We start from the raw sequence: 19,897 nt of genomic DNA, 5'->3' as shown, positions 1-19,897 counted from the left end.
ACATGGACGAATCAGAGCTAGAACAGGTCAGTCTCTTACCACCAGCATTTCTGAATTTAGCAAAGCTCTCATACTTAACAAACACAATTCACAGATCCGAAAAGCTCGTCTCGAGCAGCTCAAGGCCCAAGGAGGTGGCGGCGGCGGCGGAGGTGGTGCTCGCTCTGGCAACGGCTCGGGCCAAGAAGAGCGGCAGAGACAGTAAGTTTTACTTGTCTACAACACCTTGCCATCGAATAAAATACCATACAGAAGCAGATTTCAAGCTAAAACAGCTGATCCCCTTCTCTAGACAAGCCGAAGAAGCCCGACAGCAAATCCTCAACCAGATCCTGCACCCCGAAGCTGCGGACCGCCTCGGACGCATCCGCCTCGTCAAGGAGCAGCGCGCAACCGACGTCGAGAACCGCCTGATTACACTGGCACAGACCGGCCAGCTGCGGCAAAAGGTGACCGAGGAGCAGCTCAAGGAACTCTTGACGGCGGTGGCGGATAACGAGCAGCACGAAAAGATTGTTGTGAGCAGGCGCAAGGGTTGGGATGATGACGATGACGATTTGCTGGATCTATAAGCGGGATATGGCAATTTCTTTTCTTTTTCAAGTGTTTTTCTTTTACACAAATGTTGATAACGAATACCTATTTCTTTCTTAATTTCTACCTGGCACATGGGTGGAGTTGTATAACACATATGTAGAAAGAGAGAAAGAGAGAAGCAAAGGAAACAAGGGAGAGACCAAGTATATACAGCTTCATGAGGGCTAAGCTGGTGCATGGTGTTGATAAAAACTAAAAGTACATGTACTTGCACATTGTCATGAGAGCTGCCCCGGCAGCTGGCACAACACCAGGCAATGAATCAAAAAGAGAAGAAGCCAGTAATCCTACAGCTTCTGTAGTAATGGCACCAGCACCATCACCATCAGAAGCCCTTGGCTTAAGCAGTGGCATCAGTATCAACATCAGAAACCTTTGGCTTATAGCAGTGGCTTCGGTATCAACATTAGAAACCCTTGGCTCGCATCTCCTTCAATCGCCTCTTCTCCTCCTTTTCCCGCTTGCGAATTGCTCTCAGGTCCGGCGGCTGCTCGATGCCCAGCTCTCTCCTCAGGTCGTCCACATCCCTCTCCAGCTCCTCCTCCCAAAAGACATTGATTATGTCCTTGCTCCTTACGCCGTTCTTAACCGCCCATGGCATGTACACCCCGAAAAAGCGTCGACGCTCGGCCGGCTTCAGAGTGGCCACGGCCAGCATGCTGAGGCCCGTCATAGGCAGCAGCGTGTTGGCGAATTCAAACGCCTTGAGCGCCACCTCGCCCTCCCTGACCGTGGGCAGCCCCGTCAGGGCGTGGTAAAAGTCATGGCACTCGCGGTACCGCTGCATCACGTAGGCGCACTCCTCGTCGTCAATGTACTTGACAGCAGAGCGCGTGTCTGGAGACACCCCCTCGCGGTCCAGCCACTCGACATAGGCGCGGCCCACGGAGTTTGCGGGCAGGGCGCGCAGGGCTGGGATGGACAGCGTCTTGGAGCTGATGCGAGGCCGCAGGCGAAGGATGCGACGGCCTGTGGGGTGTGCGAGCATGGAGTCGCGAAGGCGGTAGATGAAGTAGGGGGTTGCCGTGGCTTCGCCCAGGGTGGCTATGAGATCTGCAAGATTCCGCATCAGCTGAGGACTCGTATCCATCATGTGTTTGATTTGCATCTGGCCTCCATCTTTTGCCCCCCCCCCCCCCCTGGCACTTGAAGCTTTGCTCAAGTGACCGTCTCCCTCACTTCACCCCCTACTGCCTCATTGAGCTTGGCTTCTGGCTGGAATCTTGATATCCGGCGTGCTTTATAGAGGAGATAATCAAAATTTGTCATACGAGTCTTGTAAAAGCGGAACCCTAAATTGTTTGTTTGCTTTCCTCTGCTAGTGTGGAACATTGGCGGGTGGCAGAGGACAGGCAAGGGGAAATGAGAGGCCAGGAAACTGGCATCGCGTCGAGCCAGCTCCATGTAACACTACAAGGGAAGAAGAAGATGAAGCGAGTAAAATGAATTAGACGTAGAATCAAAAACCATGACACGTACCAGCGCGGTAGGGGTTGAACAGCGACATGATGCCGGATCCAATGGCCATGCCGGCCTGCTCTATCTTGGTCAGAGGCACATGGCCGGGATACTTGGGCGGTGGCCGGTTGAGCGCAGAGAAATGGCGAGCGGCGACAGTTGCAGCCACTGCTGTGGCCCTCGACGGATGGCAGATTGCAGGTCTCGAAGCACCCGATATTGACCTCGAAGCCAGGCCCGATGCTGCTGGTGCTGCTGAGGCCGCAGCCCGAAGCCCATGTCCGACTCGAATCAGTGGCGCGTCCATTTCCAGTCTCCTTGGCGCAGGGATAGTGCGTCAAGAATGCGGTGCGCCGTGAGCGGCTGAAATTAGGGCCAGAGACAAACAAAAAGCAAAAAGAAGTCAGAATGTGGTGGTTGATTGCGGAAGCCGCCGCGTGTGCTCCGAAGCTGTATCCCTCCCCTGTCAAGCCATTAGCCGTGCACACCACCCTGTTTTACGTCTCTTGCTTTCCCATTGCCAGCTCTCACCTCGTAGTATAGTCGTTGATTGTTGAATTTCAAATGAAAGGCACACACTTGTGGATAGCTGGGCGGGAAGTAGAGGGAGATGAGAGCGTGGATTGAGGTTGAAAAGAAGTTAGTTTCTGAGGATCCAGATTTTGGGCCGATCGGATGACTGCCGATTTAGTGACAGCCAAAGTGAGCCGACTCAGCTTGGAGCTGGGAGGCTTTTGTGGGGGCTACAAGCGGCCACTATGAGCTCCAGGTCCTTGGGCCTGTCCTGTTCAGCACCACACCTCTATGATTCGGATTTTCGTCTTGCTCTGGGCATCTCTGATCTCATCTGCTCTTGTCCGTGATCAGCGGCAGGTGCCTGTCCCTGTCTCACTGTGCGCCGCTCTCACATGTGAACATTGAATCTGTGCCCCGGCCACCCCACAGACACCATGTAAGCCAGTAGCATGCTGTGATGGCCTGTAAGAATGCCACGCCAGCATCATAAGAATCCATCGTATCTGTCAGATAGCCGGCAGCCAGTAGCCAGGAGCAACGAGCTGCAAGTGCCGTGGACCAAAGCATATTGGGCTCCAGCGCTTTGTGCCTCAATCCCAATCAATCGAGTATGGTGGCATTGTGCCCTCGTCAGGCACATTCCCACTTGTTATTCTCCGTGCCTGTTCGCAGAATACACGCAAGCACCATGTATTACTCCGTTACCCGGGCAAAAAACGGCATTGACACGATGCCACCTTGGATGTTGTTCTCGTTCATTAAGCGCCCTCGAAAAGCCACTCGACATGGTGGTGCAGGACAACGAGCACAGACGTCCCTCCCGCCGAGAACTGATTTGTGGCCAAAGGTTCCATGCCCGAGACAAACGGCGAGGACTGGACGAGATGGATGGGGAGCACCCCACAGATGCGGGAGTACAAATCTAATCCGGCCACACTGAGAGGAGTCTTTTGGTCCCGGGCGCATAAGCTGTGTAACACAATGACATGTCCACGCGCCTTGGTATCTTTGCTCAGACGAACGAGCCAAAGAGAGGGAAACAACTCCTCAGCAGCTGCATGAACCGGCATTTGTTAGGTATCTGTTGGGATCTGGGTTGGGCGCTTGAATAGATGGCACAATAGAGCATCCATGTTGCTCTGACAACTTCACTTCTGTCCATGAATCGTTGATTAGCATTCGCTTTGATTAGCATTCGCTTTGATTAGCATTCGCTTTGATTAGTATTCGCCTAGAGAGCCGAATACTAGAATACCCAGATACGAACCTCTGAGAGGAGAGGAGCAGACGGCAAGACGGCTTCTCCGTTGATACACAGCGGTGGGAGAAGGCAACAGGGATATCGTTACACGTCTGAGCGTTCGCTGCTTGCTAGTGTCGTCATTGTAACATCCACAGATACAGACGCCGACAGAGCCAAGCCGTTCGCTCTCCTTGATGCTCGGCATTGAGACCAGGTGCATTGATCTCGTCCAGTCTTTTGGTTGAGCGGCCATGTCTGATGATCTGCTTGATAGTATTAACACCCTTTTCGAGCAATCTGGTTACCAGATTGAGACTCCTGTGGCAGTCCAGCAGGAAACGACCAAACTTACCTGTCGTCTGCTCGCACTCCCATTCACCCGCATTCTGTTCTCTATTCTCTGTCCTTCAGCTCTTCGTATCATCTCGAGTATACCTTGATTTTGCGGTGACTGGCTACATCTGCTCACGGAAGCCTGCATCTCGAGATCGCACGCGTTTCGTCCTTCCACTCCTCCTCTCCTCTCCTCTCCTCCTCCTTTTTCTTCTCCACTCTCTCCTAATCAACTGCAGCTCTTGTGTAACTCTTCTTTTCCAGCCACATCAATAATTGGTGTCGGAGGGTGCGCAACTGTGAGGCTGACAACATAATACTAGCCTCGTGTTGTCCAAGGGCTGCCTCAAAGACTGATTTGGGAGAATAAATAGAGTCTAAATTCCGGCACCTTTTTTCTTTATTTTTTTCTTTGCTTTTTGAACAGTGATTCAGGGCAGCCATTAGCAAGCACAATTCTGTCATCGCTTTGGGTGTCTAAGCAAGATATAAAGCGCGAACCCGACCAGCTGTAATCGCGGCTGCCGCAGCAGCTGCAGACGCAAGTGCGAGCAAGCAAAAAGTATTGAACACGGCAACTACAACGTCTTGATACTTTCTTCTCCCCCCTCTACCAATTCTCCCCTGCTCATCTTTTTTCTCCTCCTATTCTACTATCCCACCTCCAATTTCGCTCCAGAACGCAAAGAAAACAGAAAAAGAAAAAGACAAGAAAATTCAATTCGCTGCATCATTTACAGCCTCTGTGCAAAGTATCGACCATGCCTATGATATTTTCAGAGCACATGGAACAGTACGACCTCGAAACCGTGTTTCCTCAATCTGGACCCTTTGCCATCATGCGCAGCGAAGAGGTCGAGTAAGTGCCTCTATCCCGTCAGAATTGCCTTCCAAAAACCATCTGTCTACTGCAAATGGACGAGAGATTTTCGCTCTGCTATCCTTGATACGACATGTCTTCACATGACTAACTCGTTCATTCTTTGTCCCCTGTTTAGTGTCGTCGCCGTTCACGGCCTCAATATTGAGGCTCGCTATCTTGTTCACAGAGACACCTGGTCCTACCGGGGCAAAGTTTGGCCCAGAGATATTCTTCCTAGCTGCTTCGACAAACAATGCCGCGTCATGCTCTTCTCCTACAACGACGGTCTTTCTGTTAACGACGAAGACACGAATTTCACCAAGCATGCTGACCGCCTTCTCCGCCTTCTCATGGAGAAGCGAAGGGATGACCCTACAAGACCACTGGTATTCATTTGCCATGATGTAGGCGGACTTATTGTCAAGGAGGTTAGTATACCAAGACTGTTGTTTTTTGACAGGCTGGCTGTCCGTCCAACCTTTGGGATGCTGAATCAACGATTATAGGCCCTTGCCAAGGCTCACTTGGATAAGTCGGGCACCATCATCTCCATCGATCAGTTTACTCGACTCCTAGTCTTCTTCAACACTCCCCATCATAACGTTGCCAAGTCTGTGCGCAACATTGCCAGTGCTGCCGTCCGTCCCACTCCTCCCCATGTCTTGGACATGCTCGACAAGGCCTGCAACGAGCACGTAGAGCGTATCGCGCCTCTTGAGGCGCGAGGACGTCTTTACCGCAGACGCCTCGTCATAAATTTCCATGGATGCAACTGGTACCGTGGGAAGCGACTTGTAAGCCCTTTCTTTGCCCCCTCCCTTGCCATCGTATTCAACGCAAGTCAATTCAGCGGCTGACATGCAGGTTTGCTCTTCTCTTCAAGCTGGTCGAGAAGGAGGATTCCATGTGCAACGTCAGACATGAATACTGGGAGAAGCACTTCACCATTTATGGTGACCATACCTCCATTTGCAGGTTTCCAAACAGCGACGACGTCACTTGTGAAACCGTGCTGAAGACGATTGGCCTCAATACCTTTCTTGCTATGCGTATGTATCCTGTTTCCGACATTCTCAATAGACCGAGGTTCCGTCTCTAAGGGAATACCGTCGTACATCTCGTCCCTTTTAATCGGAGCAACACACTGAAATGCGCAGAAACGGATTGCTAGGTGCGATATATTTGCAAGAGCACGGTCTCTTTTTGCGGCACTTCGATCATCACCCCCTTTCTCGTCGTCGGTCGATTCCATATGACAACGCAATATCCAGCAATTAGGTATCTGGAGAGCAATGAGCGCGGGAGGCAGCTAGCACAGTTTGGTAACGAATCTAGCTCTGGCTTTATGGAGCTTGCAAACCCTTGGGCTTTGCGGAAAAGAATAAAGAAATTCAACATTTCCCACTCTTTGTCTTTGTGTCTACGAGTCGGCCCCATGTGCTGCCATGCTTGAGTCCGTCTCTGATCTTTTCTTTGTACGTGTCTCTGCTATCGCATTGTCTCTACCTCCACGGCTCTGGCGTAAGATGGCAGTGCAGAGGGCAGTGAGATCGACGAACAGTGGGTATCTGCATCTTGGAAACCCACAGATCGGAGCCGCGAATACGGGGTCAGTAACCGCAGCCGCAAAGACCCGAAACCACTTGTAGCACAGATTGAATGCATATAGTTTTCAAGCTATAACATGGATGGATTTGATCAAATCATCAGTACGCCATCCCGCTACGGACTTCTGTTTAATGCCAAGGTATTTCCACCACAGGATACCAGAAGTGGAATACACCTTGTTGTTTGAATGCCCAGCAACGACTCTTTCCGACAGTCAGATAAGGTCCATGTATTCTAGGCGATGAACTCCCTAGCGTGGGGTTTTGTACACCGCGCATCAAGAATAGGGCGCGTTGGGCTTAAGCCTTGTGGAGTCCTGAGATTCGGATTTAATGATTAGTGAACAGACACTCGAAAACGAGGCAGACGAAGCATCAGATTGTTGAAGGATAAGAATTGGCGTTTCCCCCTTCTAGAGCAGGATCGTCGTCGTCTCGATTTCCCATCACATTGCTCGTACTACATACTTGATACGTTTGGAATAGGTACCAAACAAAGACCAATTCTTCCCAGCGTATCACAATGGGACGGACTTCCTTGGAGGATTACCCGCAGGTAGAGTCGATTCAGCTCGATACTACCACTCCTGGCGACTCTTCTCTCTCCCCAGATATCGATATCGACTCGGAGAACGAACATGGAGTCTCGCTGCCTCCCGTCGACACTGGTCGAGATGCAATGCTATTCTTGGCAGCCTGCACCATCATCGAATGCCTAGTCTGGGGTGAGTAACCAGATATCGCCGTATCGAAAGAACGCCGTGTTGGCTAACCAATGGCCAGGATTTCCCTTTGCCTTTGGTATTTTTCAAAACTATTATAGCACCCACGCGCCATTCATGGGCTCTTCCAGCATTGCCGCAATCGGTACAACTGCAATGGTAGGTTGTCCTTGTCCTTTCTTCATCCTCTTCGTCGAGGCAGTGGCACTAATCGTCATCACCATCACAGGGAACCATGTACTTATCCGCTCCATTCGTCTTCCCTCTCATGAGAATGTATCCTAAGCAAAACCGATATGGCCCAACTGCGGGCCTCCTCATCATGTGCATAGCCCTCGCGCTGAGCTCCTTCTCGCAGACTGTCTGGCATCTCATTTTGACTCAGGGTGTCCTTTTCGCCATCGGTGGCTCCATTTGTTACGGCCCTTGCATCCTGTACATGGACGAGTGGTTCGTCAAGCGCAAAGGTCTGGCCTTTGGAGTGATGTGGTCTGGCACGGGCATTGGGGGATTTGCGATCCCGATGCTGCTCGAATTCCTGTTGGGACGATATGGACTGCGAACCACGTTGCGTATCTGGGCCGTTGCTCTCTTCGTTTTGACGATTCCGGTTGTCTACTTTATCAAGCCACGGCTCCCGATGACAACTGGTGTCAAGTTCCAGCTGTCGAAGCTGAGCTTCATCTTTGATCGCTCCTTCATGCTATTTCAATTGGCAAACATAGTCGAGGCTCTGGGGTTCTTCATGCCTGGTCTATATCTGCCCTCTTATGCTACCTCCACTCTTGGCTCCGAGGCGTTCCCTGCGGCTTTGACGGTGTTGGCCGTCAACGTTGCGTCGGTTTTCGGGTGTATTGCCATGGGAATGCTTGTCGATCGGTTCCACGTTACGACATGCCTCATGATATCAGCGGTGGGCGCTGCTGTGGGAGCTTTCTTGCTTTGGGGGTTTGCTACGAACATGGCCGTGCTCTATATCTTTTGCGTCATGTACGGGCTCTTTGCGGGAAGTTATACGAGTGCTTGGACTGGAATTATCCGCACGGTAGTTTCCAAGCCGAGTCCTGCAAACACCACAGGCGGAGGGTCTACGTTTGACCCATTTATGGTCTTTGGATACCTCGCAGCCGGCCGGGGCATTGGAAACGTGGTGTCGGGACCTTTGAGCGAGGTTTTGGTCAAGGGAACTCCGTGGCAAGGACAGGCCTTTGGTGGATATGGAAGCGGCTATGGCCCGGTTATTGCTTTTACTGGAATAACTGCCATTGCCGGCGGCGCATCCTTTCTGTGTAAACGTGTTGGATGGATGTGATTCCTAGACGATTTGATGTATTGAAACGGGCCAATAATAGAGTAGATCTTGTCAAGTAACTGGGTACCAAATAGAATAGACATTTCATACGAAGTGGTTTGCAACAGGAGGACAAAGAGTAGAGGCTACAAAACGGAAATACGCTTAGATCAGGGAATGAGGGCGTAAGCATATGGAAGAGCTCTCTCCACTACATAGTCACAGTACATACGTATATCTATATACAACCACGCGCGGCCGATCCGCAATGGTCGTTGCGGATGCATGGATAAGACGGGCTATGGTTGCACCAAAACGCCTTGACTGGCAGCAACCCAGTGCCTGACATTTTGGCGATGTCGAGGCGATCAAGTGTATCTTGTCGCAACTCGGGACTGTAATGAAACACGCTCATGGTAAGTGGTTGACCGGTATAGACGTTGACACCACACCTGAGAGCAGTGCCTGGAATTGGCTGCCGAAGCAACAAGTGTCCCGACATTGTCAAGACCGGCCGAGGGTTAAGACGGAGCAGTCGTGAGGGAGGAAGGCCGTAGTATGTGTTCTGCCGGAGATAGGTGGCATCAAGCCAGGATTGTAGCCGGTTTAGAGTGCCATTCCTGTTGCAGTGCTTTAGCACAAACCGATATTCAGAGTCTTCGCCGAATCTAAGAAAGTTGTTCTTTTTCCACAAAACGCAGCTGTCAATTCGCCCTGGAGACTTGACAAGCAATAGATCGATGCCGTCTAGATTTCCTTTCTCGTATACAACAGTTCGACTAGTGAGTGATCTAAACATCATCACACCAGAGTGTATATGAAGATAAACAGTGGCGTGAGTCTTTTGAATGTTCGATGAACAGCCCGAGAGCTGTGCGAAGTGCCCGATGGGCAAAGCAGGATTTCTGGGTCACCGCCAATCTGTCCTTTGCTAATCAATATGGTGATGAGCCAGCGCCGATATACCATTCCATGACCTTATTGGTACGGCGGCCAATGTCAGGCGATAAGGGAAGTGATAGGCCATGGCCAATATCTTCTTCACCAGCTATGAGAGCAGGAGGCGACGAATTGCTTTGGACAAGGTCCAAGAGATGGAGGGCAGCTTTGTTGGCGGCAGCAAAAAAGACAATTTGTGTGTATGTTGCTGCTCCTGCTCCTGCTTGTGCTTGTGTAGTTTGTTCTGCTGCTGCTTCTTCTGCTGCTGCTTCTTCTGCTGCTGCTTCTGCTGTTGCTTCTTCTTCTTCTTCCGCTGCTTCTATTGCCGCCGTAGCCGTTGCATCATCCGCTACAGCTGTTGTGTAATCTTCTGAAGCTGTCGTACTATTATTTGCTGCTGTAGCTATTGTATCATTTGCTGCTGTTCCTTCTGCAGTGGTTGCAACGTCGTTCACGGTTGTCGAAGCCATTAGTGGTGTTCGGGTTGCGCAACAGACGCTAAAAGTCAGTACCGGGCGCTATTAGCCAGTGCCCGCAGTACTAGACTAAAAATAACTGGTACCTAGGTACCTAACCAATGGAAACAAGTTTACCTTTCGAGATATAGCTGGTTTCTCTCAACCACAACGAATAACGAAATAATCAATGTTTGATTTATCGATGAAAGTCTCAAATACGGTAGAGGCGGTACTGCAGCATTCAGGCAGAATTGACCCCGCCTTTTTCTCACCGCTTGACTTTGTTAGCTGGGGCCAGTCTATAGTCTACTGAGGGGTTCCCCAGTAGCCAGCGCGTCGTGAACAACAGACACTCATCAGTTTGTCAATAGGCTAGAACACAAACTTGCCGAAGAACTTCGTTTTGCTCAACATCTCTCTCTGGAGCACCCAGTAGCGTAGCTGATTATATCATGGCCAAAAGGAAGCTCAACAGCAGCCCGGCTCGGTCACGGAAAAGGACCAAGCAGGCAGTCCCCGCATGGGACGCGTAGAGTGTTCATCACCACCGCCTCCGACCTCTTCCTCGCCCACGGAAACCGATGCTGGACATTATAAGAGAAGCAAACGCAAGAGACCCTATGATTCAAACAAAGACTCGTCCAAGGAGCCAGCAGCAAAGGAGCCAGCAGCAAAGCGAGCCAGAACGAGCCAGAGCCCTGGCGAACCGACGGATGCTGAAGCCGGACCGTGGACGTCTCGAAATCAAAGCACAAACGAGAGTACTCCTCTCCAAATGCTAGGCCCACGAAGGGTGAGACGGTCAGCGCTCATCGGGAGAAGAGCTGAACAAGAAGAAGAGGTAGCAGATGGTGAAGAATCTGGCTCTGAAAGCCTGCCACCTGAAAGACGCGCTCTATGGCCAGGTCTCTCGCCCGATCCTAATTACGTGCCACCGCCGGATCGGACTAATTCGCTGGGATATTTGACGCACCTAAGCGTAATGGAGACAGTTCGCGCTTTGGCTGAAGAACCTCCATCACCTGAGCCTAGTCCCGATCCTTGGGATTTGCTTTCGGACACTGACGAATCTACGGAGGCGCACCGGCCTCGGAGGCCTCGGGGCCCTCTAGCAAGCCCGTCACCAAGCCCGCCACCAGGCCTACTACCAGCCTTGCAACAAGAACAACTGGCCTTGCAACGACCAGTATTACAACAATACTCACAATCAAGCTCAGCAGAAAGCACAGATCAAGACAAAGAGGAGACTTTGACAGCTTCAGCAGCAAATTCAGCGGGAGCATCACTGCTTCCCAGACACCAGCCTTCCACATTACCAGAAATCGCATCTCGGCAGAGCACGTCTTTGCCCGTGCCTCTCCAGCTGAGACAAGGCCGGCAGCAATGAATCGTGTCTCTCGTCGAAGAAGCAAAAGCGGCAGACGCAGCGCCACACCGCCTACTACTAGCCAATACCCTCCGCTACAGCTGCAGCCTCCGAAGAAGAAGGCGAAGAAGGCGAAGAAGGCGGACAAGACGCAAGATCAGAAATGCCCGCCGCCGGCAGTCATCGAGGATTTTGCAAGGTCAAGACGGTCGCAGATCCAGCTGTAAGAATTATACCAGCTTCCGCCACGTCGCTTTGCCATGTCGCCTTTATGAGATGAGTGAAAGAAATAAACAAACTTTCCTCAAGCGGCTCCGAGACTTGCCGAACGTCTTGACTTTTTGGCAGAGAAATAAGACAAGAAACGGCACGACCCATTTGGTTATCTGTATATGGCCGAGGATACATCTCTCCAAAGATGTAATTGAAGTGCTTCTATTATTGCTGATGTGCAGGGACAATTGATATGTCTAGAAGAAGCATCAATGTTTGCTCAGCCAAATTCAGAACACAAAGGGGAGTATCGTGGTCCCATATACACATGGGTAGGAATCATGTGGCGATGCTCTGGCGGACAGCTGCGAGCGATTGGATATTGGCGTGCAGTTGATGTTTCTGTTACTTGGTTATGCAAAGTTGTCCAAACTCTCGCATTGGTACCGGTTGACTGGTTGCCCCCGTCGGCAGTTATTGCCTCGACTGTTGTAGTTGTTTGGACGACTTCGAAACGGTTGGCTTTATCATCGTTGTGGAAGTGCCTGAAGGTTTGTTGTGCTAGGGCTTCGAGATGGTTTGTCTGGTATAAACATATGCCACGAGCCACGGCTCTGTGGGCGAGTTATACTTGTCGTTGGGATACGAGGTTCCCACTAGTATCACATCGAGTCGACGGAGATTGTCATCACCTGGAAATAGGAGATTAGCTAGATATCTCAACGACCGTTTCGTAGTACTAGGCGTGAAGTGTAAGTCCTCTGATGATTGTTTCAACATTGTCTTCAAAATTGTCACCAAAGTACCTAGAGAGCTACAAGGTCCGAAGGAAGGCCGTGGGAAACTAATTGCTGGGCGTTTGAACGTAGCGTGACCCAAAACGTGGTGATGATCTCCAGTTGTGCTTCACAACAACTTCTGTCTCACCTCTTTCCAGTGGTTGGAGGAGCTGAAGAGATTCTTCCAAGAGGAGGCCGTCCATGTTACGCAGCGCGATACCCTCAATGTCTGGCGGCATCTTCGTGACCACAATGCCCATGCCATGTTTAGAGGGGAAAATGCTTGCGTTGTTTCCAAGATAAAACTTGAGATGCAGACCGCAACGAATCTAGGTTTGAGCGTCATGTGACGTGCGAAACTCGAGTTGCCATCGCATTGGCTACTGCTGCTACTGCAGCTGTGATTACCGGCGACTGCTCTTTCCTCTACTGATTATAATGCTTAAGCATGCGGGTACTATTCTTACATTCTTAGGCATCCCTCTTGTTTTCAATGCATTTGGATTACATCGCAACGTGAACCGCTCAATTGCTGATGTATTGGAGTCCTTGTATCATATGCGTATGTGCGAGAGCTGTTGTCTGTTCATTTATCGCGGTGATACGCTGCAGTCTTTCATGCTGGTATGTAGTATGGAAGGATCTGATTCCCTGCGACTACAAGACTTGGACTGATGATGATATGCATAGCACCTCGTAAAATCGAGCTGCAGCGCTTCGTCCTCGACCTGATTGCATCTATTTCCAGACCAAGATCGTCGAGACTCGTATCTCAAGGGGCGTCTGGATGTACCAAGTACCTGCCGGATGGGTCTAGCCCCACCTCTCTGCAAGGGGTCGCCACAAGAGGCCTCGAAATTGCAGATGATGGAGTCGGCGCCGGTGCCTTTAAGGGGAAACCAGATGCCTACAGCATACTGTAGAACTTTGCTTTCCAGCACTAATCTAGGAGGGGCCTCGAAGGAAAGGACAGCGAGCCTCGAACGTTTTATCTTTTTTTCCTCCCTCAACAAGGCGTCTCATTCTCTAGTCTCCTTTTTCTCTTCGCTTCGCTGTTTACAATTGTTTCCTATTTCTTTCGTCTCGCTCCCTTACTACATCTTTATTTTTAGACTCTTCCCGCCGGCTGCTCGTCTTGCACGTCTGCGACACCAAGAAACCCATTCCGTCAGAGTTAATCCTCTCCGAGCGGCCTGTGTGCATCCACCAGCCAAGACACGCGAGCTTGCGTACCATCAATCGGCCGTGCCATCCACCAATTCGCCCCTTTCCTCATCTCGCATCCATTGAAACATTGCAATCTTGTATGCTCTTCTTGTTTCAACCTCGAATTGCCTGTTGCTAAGCCCTGGCCCCGTCTTCACCAGAGACCGCATCGCATCCTGATGCATTGAGCAACAATCGACCCTTGAGTTACCGAGATTCGAACGACATTGACCAGGCTGCTGTTCCACTTCAGCACCCCCGCCGCCGCAATGCAGTTCCGAGCAAAGCATTCTCCTCTCCTTCTCCTCCTCCTTCCATCCATCGCCGGCGCCCTTGCGACAGACCCCGCTGCCGCTGCCGTCGCCAACAGCGAGAGAGACACCATCCCTGGTGACGTTGCCGACGCTGCGATCCTCAACGGTCGTCTCGGCGTGCCCACCAAAGACGCGCCGGTAGACGGCAAAGATGGCAAGCCTCACCTAGGACCATTTGTCGAGACCGACGGCAAGGTGTCTACCGAAACCAAGGGCGAAAGCGACCTCCCCACGCTCAAGGGCCGCCCCAAGGATCCCACCGTGGTCGACGGCAAGAAGATTCCCGAGTCCAACGACGGCGTCATGTTTGACAAGAACCGTGAGAAGCCTCAGGACGGCACCACGGGCACTGAGGGCGGCGTCTCTGAAAAAGACAAGGCCCGAAAGGCCCACGAGGGCAAGACTGGCGAGAAGCTGGTGAACCAGCCGGAAGCGCCCAAAGAACATCCGCCACTGCCTCACAGCGAGGAGAAGAAGATTGAAAAGGGCAAGGGCAAAGACAAGACCAAGCCGGCGGACTCTGAGAAGGACAAGTCAAAGCCAAAGTCGTCATCGGATAAGGACACCGAAGACACTGGTTACACCGGACTCGAGGTATGACATGTTTGATTATTAGCAGCTCCCCTTTCCTCATCGATGCATGTTGCCATCTCTATGTGATGCAACAGCAATACAACAACGATGCACTGACGCGCAATGGCGGATAGAAACCCGGCGATCTCCCCGACACGCCTCGCGAACAACTGTCGCCGCCCATCCCCGACTCGGCAAAGAAGGACCATCTCGACATTTCCAAGCCAAAGACTGGAAGTTCATTACCGTCAGCGCCAGAGGACTCTGAGGGCGAAGATGGCATCAACCAGCCTTTCCACTCTTTCATACTCTCCTTTACCATGATCTTGGTTTCCGAAGTTGGAGACAAGACCTTTTTGGTAGCAGCTCTCATGGCCATGAAGCACGATCGCATGGTTGTCTTTTCTGCTGCTTTTGGAGCCCTCGCAGTCATGACTGTGCTGTCTGCCGTCTTGGGACATGCCGTGCCGGCTCTGATTTCCAAGCGTCTGACTGGTCTTCTCGCCGCAGGCCTGTTTTTCGTTTTCGGCGCCAGACTGCTCCGAGAGGGAATGAAGATGGATCCCAACGAAGGTGTCACGGCCGAGATGCACGAGGTTGAGCAAGAACTGGCTGAGAAGGAAAAGGAGCTTGAGCGAAGAGGTGGTTCCATCTCTGGTGATGCTCTCGAGATGGGCCTCGGTGGCAGATCTTCGCGCAAGACTAGGTTTCCCTCTCCTAGATCGCCGTCCGAGTCTCCCTCGCGTGCCCCTTCTCGCAAGTCAAGCAGCCTCAGCAGCGTCGGCAATGGTATCAGCAACCTTTGCTCTCTGATCCTGAGCCCGGCCTGGGTGCAGACCTTTATCATGACGTTTTTGGGCGAGTGGGGAGACCGAAGCCAGATTGCCACGATTGCCATGGCTGCTGGACAGGACTATTGGTGGGTTACGCTCGGTGCGTTGGCTGGACATTCCATCTGCACCGGTGTTGCAGTCATTGGTGGACGTGCTATTGCCGGACGCGTCAGTCTGAAAGTTGGTAAGTTGAAGACTCAAAGTTTCAAAGTTTCCCTTCATTTATATGCAGACGATCAACCTCTTTACAAGGACAAGGACGCTAACCAAGGCTGTGTGCAGTGACTGTTGGCGGTGCCGTTGCCTTTTTGTTCTTTGGCATACTTTACCTCATCGAGGCAATCTACTATTAGACTTGACGGCCACACATACACATTGATATACTCGCCTGACTCTTAATTATACCAACCGGACCACCATCGTTTCCTCCCTCTTTCTTCTTCTCTACTTTTTCTTCTTCTCAACAGGATGTCAGCAAGCGCGAAACTCTGTTTAGAAGACTGTATGATGTAACCTTTTTATTTTTAATTTGACTCTTGTCCAGTCTGTTGTTTTTAATATCTGCGACTATGCTGGTGCGTTTTCCGTTTGAGCAGGAGGGGGAAATGGTTTAAAAAAGAAAAAGGGCAAAAACGCTTTGGCGTGGGCATTTGAAGATGAATAACAACCAGCACCCTCACAGATGATGGATAGATGGGAAATGGCCTGGGGTTTACAAAGACTTGGGATGCCGGATGATTATCTAGGTACATTGGGTGGTATTTGAGAAGAGGAGTTTTGATACGGCGCGCTGCATTTTGGGAAATTGAGCCGATGGGGTTCTGGTAGCAAAGACGGACAAGACAGGACATGTTTTGGCCGAGCAAATCAACTCGGGTCAAGTTTTCTTGTGCCTTTTTTGTTCAGTGAGCTGCCTAGTCTTTGGTAACGAGTTACAGAGAGATGTAGAGGGGAGCCAAATACACACAAGATTACACTCTGAAGATGATGGATACAAGGAGAAAATTCAAGACGGGACCTTGTTGGCCGAGCAAATCAGCTCTCGGGCCAAGTTTTCTTGTGCCTTCTTCTTCCGTGAGCTGCCTAGTCTTTGGTAACGAGTTACAGAGAGATACAAAGGGAAGCTAAATATATATAATACTAAATTCCAGGAGAGAAGAATTCAAGACGGGACATGTTTTGGCTGAGCAAATCAATTCTCGGACCAGGTTCTCTTGTGCCTTTTTCTTCCGTGAGCTGCCTGCCTAGTCTTTGGTAGTAAGTTACAGAGAGATACAAAGGGGAGCCAAATACACACAAGATTACATTTTCTGAAGACGGATTCAACAGAGGATCAACGTTACATGTCGTTTTACGCGTCAAAGCGTTCAATTTAGCTTAAGAATATGCAATTGTGGCCTGATTTTTCTCTTCTTTTCTTTTTCCAGATCCTGGCGTATCTCGCGATGACGCCTATGCATGCCGCAGTTCGCCAACTGTATAGCAAGTCGTCTCAAACTGCGGCGCTTCTACGGAGTGCCACGAGTAAAAAAGTGTCCAAGCTCGAAAAAGGTGCCGGTAGTGGCGTCAGATGTCCAACTATCTGGGGTCTTCGGCACATGTACGCCCGACCAGGACTTTTGACAGGCAGTAATACTATTATTACTGTCCATGCATGGATTGATCGTTGCTCCTTCACGGCTCGTCGACGCTGGCATGGCCCCGGTTCCCGCTCAGCTGTTGGTCAGCCCTGTGGGCGAGGCTCGTGCGACCTGCACCTGCACCTTCCTGCGCATCCCTCCATGTTGGCCAAGGAGGGTCGCAGCGACGTCGTCAACCAAAGGGGCTGTGAGGCCTGCAATGCTGTGCGTGAAACCCCTGCCGTTTGGACTGTTATCCACAGCGAAATGCACTTTCACGTTCACGTCTTCTTGTTCTGTCTTTCTTTCCGTCTTTTTTTAGCCCGTTCGTCGCTTGATCAGACCTCGAGCCAATCGGGTGCGCAGCGCAAGTGCCGTCCAGATCTGCTTCCTTCGCGCCGTCCTTGATTTTCCCCTTGTGCCCGCAGTCACGCCCCCCCTCAGAGCCTGGCAGGCCCCGATCTATACGCACCGCAAATTGTGGATGCAGCCTAATACAACATGAACCCTCCATCCTCTGCTCGCTGTCACAGGCGACGGCGGCCATCTTGGTTGAGCTTCGCCTATCGCGCGCTTTGACTGGCTGGCGTGTCAGTCACGATTAGAGTTTAGGCTCTGTTCGAGACGAGCGGCTTTCACATACGAGACGCTCTGCTGCTCGTCTTTGACCTGGATGCCGTGTCCAGCCGCTTCTTCGCCTTGTTTTCTGCCTGTATTCGTCATTGACTCCATGTGATGTGGCAGTCAAGGAGAACAATCACAGTCAAATCCGACTGTGACGGCGTTGCCTACCTAGTTCACAACACTTGACTCACATGAGAGGGTGCGTATGCTGGGGACCGAGGACATCTCCCTCGTTCGTTTTACCAGGACTGCAGGTTGAATCAAACAGCAAGTCTAGTTGCTTATCATGCTCTCAACAGGGTAAAATTAGCCGCATGAGAGAAAACGCCACCAAAATGGCAATGCTTCGCTCGGCTAGCTTCCGATGACCATTCCAAGGTCCTCATATTGGACTGATCTCTGATCCTGGAGGGGAGCGTGGCGCTATTGCTTGCCGCTTGCCGCCGTACCTTGCAGCCTGTGACATTTCTCGCCATCTGTCAAGGCTTGGCCATCACGGGATTCGAGAAGCGTGTGTCATATCTCTCAACACTGGGAGGGGGGAGTGAAGAGGGGAAACATGCTCATGAGTTGTTGGCTCGCAAAACCAGTCGAAAGCGAACTAGGGCCACGAGTCCGTTGACGACGAGATGGAGGAACAAGGGGCTTGGCAGGTTCCTTTTTTTTTCCTTGTTTGAGAAATGTCTCTCTCTTTGAGCACCCCATTTTCTGAGTATACGGATGTGTGCGGATGTCTCCTGTCTTTGGCTGATGCTAGGCCTGCAACGTTGTCGTGGCTTCGCTTCGAGGCCGCCAGCAGAGTGTTCGGCATAATGTGAAGCGAGGGCGGGCATGCTGGCACGTATAAAGAAAGCAGAAGACAAGGACAAAATGCTTGGATAGCAGTCCAAGCTAATCACTCATCTGAACTTGTCCATCAAGAGCCACTGGGCGGCGTCCGTTTAGCTATACTGTGAAAGCTTTTGGCCTATCAAGGTTTCATACCAAAATCGACGGCCTTGCACCCTCAAACTAGCCACATCCTCATCAATAACTCGAGCATGTGCGAGCTCGTTCACTGCCCCGGCTGTGGAGAGCTCATTTCAGAGTCCCTCCCCATCTCAGAGTGCTTGACCTGTTTGTCGTGAGCACTCTATACCCTTCTTTATAGTTGCCTGTCCAAGCTGACAATGCCTAGGAGCAGCCATCCATCGACATCGCCCGAGAGACCAGCCTCGGCCTCTGGCACAGGGACTCAAGTTACGCTGTTTATCCTCGTCGTCTCCAGTCAAGGTCGCGAGCCCACGGTTGTGGATGGTGCCGTGTATTTCGAGTCGTGATTGGGCAATGGATTGACGTGTCGTTGACAATTACGCAGGGCAACAGACAATGGCAACACGTATATAGGTAGTGTCTAGCGAGCTTCTTTGCGCAATCTTCATACATGAACTAATTCTCGACATTTACCAAGCATCAAAACAGTGAACCGTTGTTTCCATACCATCTACTCAATGCCATCAGCCAAAGCTAGACTCTGTTCCTTGCTCCTCCATCTCCTGCCGTGCCACCAACATGGCCCGAATGGCCTCCGACGGACAACTCTCAATCATTTCCCCCGTCACACACACCTCGCCCGTCCGCAGCAGCAGCACCAACATCTCCATGTCCTCATTCCTGATGGCGTGTTCAATCATGGTAATCCCTTGTGCGTCTTTGACATCCATCATGCGATGGCCCGTGGCCAGAATGATCTCGACAACTTTCGTATTTCCCGTCTTCACGGCCAACATCAGCGCCGTTTCGCCGTTTGCATTTACCAAATCGAGCTTCACTCTTCCCGAGCCAAGCATCCACCGCACCATGGTGCAGCAGTTGAGCTCTTCCCGGCGGCCGAACGCTTCTTGCCTAGAAATCGCCATCATCATTGCCGTATTTCCCTCATGGTTTACAAGATTCACATCGACGCGACCCGAGTCCAACAGGCGCCTAACATTGCCAAGCAATTCCCAAGATACATTTTGCATCAGTGGTGTCATGCCTTCGTTATTTGCCTTGTTCAGGTCAACCCTCGTGTCGTTGACGAGGAATCGGAGGCACATCCAGTCTCCAGTGCACAAGACTGGCGTGTTGAGATTCTCGTCGGCCTCGTTCGGATCAAGCCTGCCGTCTTGCAGATACATCTCCAAGACTTCATATTCGTCGTGGCACGCGGCGTAGAACAAGGCGTTCCGCCCAACGTCGTCCCTCAGGAACATGTCGACCCTTTTGTCAGACAAAAGCAGCTTCGTCATTTTCAATCTGTTATGCTCCCGCCAGGAACCAACGTCGCATGCAGCAGCAATCATTAGCGGGCATCTGCCACGGC

The 19,897-nt window shown here is 51.3% G+C and overlaps 11 protein-coding genes across 11 annotated transcripts; 5 read left to right on the top strand and 6 right to left on the bottom strand.

Annotated features, from left to right (window-relative positions):
• Positions 1 to 2: 2 nt before the first annotated feature.
• Positions 3 to 572, top strand: TrAtP1_001935 (uncharacterized protein; the record flags this gene model as incomplete). The annotated part of the gene is made up of 3 exons (XM_014085232.1): positions 3 to 26; positions 95 to 201; positions 293 to 572. 3 exons carry the CDS (start codon positions 3 to 5, stop codon positions 570 to 572), a joined length of 411 nt encoding a protein of 136 aa, XP_013940707.1.
• Positions 573 to 1,003: 431 nt separating this feature from the next.
• Positions 1,004 to 2,362, bottom strand: TrAtP1_001934 (uncharacterized protein; the record flags this gene model as incomplete). The annotated part of the gene is made up of 2 exons (XM_014085703.2): positions 1,004 to 1,650; positions 2,077 to 2,362. The coding sequence occupies 2 exons, from the start codon at positions 2,360 to 2,362 to the stop codon at positions 1,004 to 1,006; spliced, it is 933 nt and encodes a 310-aa protein (XP_013941178.2).
• A 719-nt stretch (positions 2,363 to 3,081) lies between these two features.
• TrAtP1_001933 (uncharacterized protein) lies at positions 3,082 to 3,723 on the bottom strand. The gene has a single exon (XM_066111226.1). It carries the CDS (start codon positions 3,639 to 3,641, stop codon positions 3,330 to 3,332), a length of 312 nt encoding a protein of 103 aa, XP_065967300.1. The 5' UTR covers positions 3,642 to 3,723; the 3' UTR covers positions 3,082 to 3,329.
• A 2,127-nt stretch (positions 3,724 to 5,850) lies between these two features.
• On the bottom strand, positions 5,851 to 6,261 carry TrAtP1_001932 (uncharacterized protein; the record flags this gene model as incomplete). Its single annotated transcript, XM_066111225.1, has 1 exon — positions 5,851 to 6,261. The coding sequence occupies one exon, from the start codon at positions 6,259 to 6,261 to the stop codon at positions 5,851 to 5,853; it is 411 nt and encodes a 136-aa protein (XP_065967299.1).
• Positions 6,262 to 6,898: 637 nt separating this feature from the next.
• TrAtP1_001931 (uncharacterized protein) lies at positions 6,899 to 8,755 on the top strand. Its single transcript, XM_014085705.2, has 3 exons — positions 6,899 to 7,341; positions 7,400 to 7,497; positions 7,568 to 8,755. The coding sequence occupies exons 1-3, from the start codon at positions 7,140 to 7,142 to the stop codon at positions 8,648 to 8,650; spliced, it is 1,383 nt and encodes a 460-aa protein (XP_013941180.1). The 5' UTR covers positions 6,899 to 7,139; the 3' UTR covers positions 8,651 to 8,755.
• An 809-nt stretch (positions 8,756 to 9,564) lies between these two features.
• On the bottom strand, positions 9,565 to 10,038 carry TrAtP1_001930 (uncharacterized protein; the record flags this gene model as incomplete). Its single annotated transcript, XM_066111224.1, has 1 exon — positions 9,565 to 10,038. One exon carries the CDS (start codon positions 10,036 to 10,038, stop codon positions 9,565 to 9,567), a length of 474 nt encoding a protein of 157 aa, XP_065967298.1.
• A 508-nt stretch (positions 10,039 to 10,546) lies between these two features.
• TrAtP1_001929 (uncharacterized protein) lies at positions 10,547 to 11,413 on the top strand (the record flags this gene model as incomplete). Its single annotated transcript, XM_066111223.1, has 1 exon — positions 10,547 to 11,413. The coding sequence occupies one exon, from the start codon at positions 10,547 to 10,549 to the stop codon at positions 11,411 to 11,413; it is 867 nt and encodes a 288-aa protein (XP_065967297.1).
• Positions 11,414 to 12,449: 1,036 nt separating this feature from the next.
• Positions 12,450 to 12,623, bottom strand: TrAtP1_001928 (uncharacterized protein; the record flags this gene model as incomplete). Its single annotated transcript, XM_066111222.1, has 1 exon — positions 12,450 to 12,623. The coding sequence occupies one exon, from the start codon at positions 12,621 to 12,623 to the stop codon at positions 12,450 to 12,452; it is 174 nt and encodes a 57-aa protein (XP_065967296.1).
• A 1,236-nt stretch (positions 12,624 to 13,859) lies between these two features.
• On the top strand, positions 13,860 to 15,663 carry TrAtP1_001927 (uncharacterized protein; the record flags this gene model as incomplete). The annotated part of the gene is made up of 3 exons (XM_014085706.2): positions 13,860 to 14,498; positions 14,612 to 15,494; positions 15,593 to 15,663. 3 exons carry the CDS (start codon positions 13,860 to 13,862, stop codon positions 15,661 to 15,663), a joined length of 1,593 nt encoding a protein of 530 aa, XP_013941181.2.
• A 2,930-nt stretch (positions 15,664 to 18,593) lies between these two features.
• TrAtP1_001926 (uncharacterized protein) lies at positions 18,594 to 18,872 on the top strand (the record flags this gene model as incomplete). Its single annotated transcript, XM_066111221.1, has 2 exons — positions 18,594 to 18,676; positions 18,731 to 18,872. The coding sequence occupies 2 exons, from the start codon at positions 18,594 to 18,596 to the stop codon at positions 18,870 to 18,872; spliced, it is 225 nt and encodes a 74-aa protein (XP_065967295.1).
• Positions 18,873 to 19,049: 177 nt separating this feature from the next.
• On the bottom strand, positions 19,050 to 19,823 carry TrAtP1_001925 (uncharacterized protein; the record flags this gene model as incomplete). Its single annotated transcript, XM_066111220.1, has 1 exon — positions 19,050 to 19,823. One exon carries the CDS (start codon positions 19,821 to 19,823, stop codon positions 19,050 to 19,052), a length of 774 nt encoding a protein of 257 aa, XP_065967294.1.
• Positions 19,824 to 19,897: the final 74 nt, after the last annotated feature.

Source organism: Trichoderma atroviride, chromosome 1 (genome assembly GCF_020647795.1).
Source record: "Trichoderma atroviride chromosome 1, complete sequence".
Lineage (NCBI taxonomy): Eukaryota > Fungi > Ascomycota > Sordariomycetes > Hypocreales > Hypocreaceae > Trichoderma > Trichoderma atroviride.
The sequence above is the reverse complement of the archived record's forward strand: the minus strand, read 5'-3'. Positions and strand labels throughout refer to the sequence as shown.

Coding starts and splice junctions, on each gene's coding strand:
- TrAtP1_001931 (XM_014085705.2), top strand. CDS start 7,140: ATGGGACGGACTTCCTTGGAGGATTACCCGCAGGTAGAGTCGATTCAG. Junction 7,342..7,399: donor CATCGAATGCCTAGTCTGGG/GTGAGTAACCAG, acceptor ACCAATGGCCAG/GATTTCCCTTTGCCTTTGGT. Junction 7,498..7,567: donor CAATCGGTACAACTGCAATG/GTAGGTTGTCCT, acceptor TCACCATCACAG/GGAACCATGTACTTATCCGC.
- TrAtP1_001933 (XM_066111226.1), bottom strand. CDS start 3,641: ATGCCGGTTCATGCAGCTGCTGAGGAGTTGTTTCCCTCTCTTTGGCTC.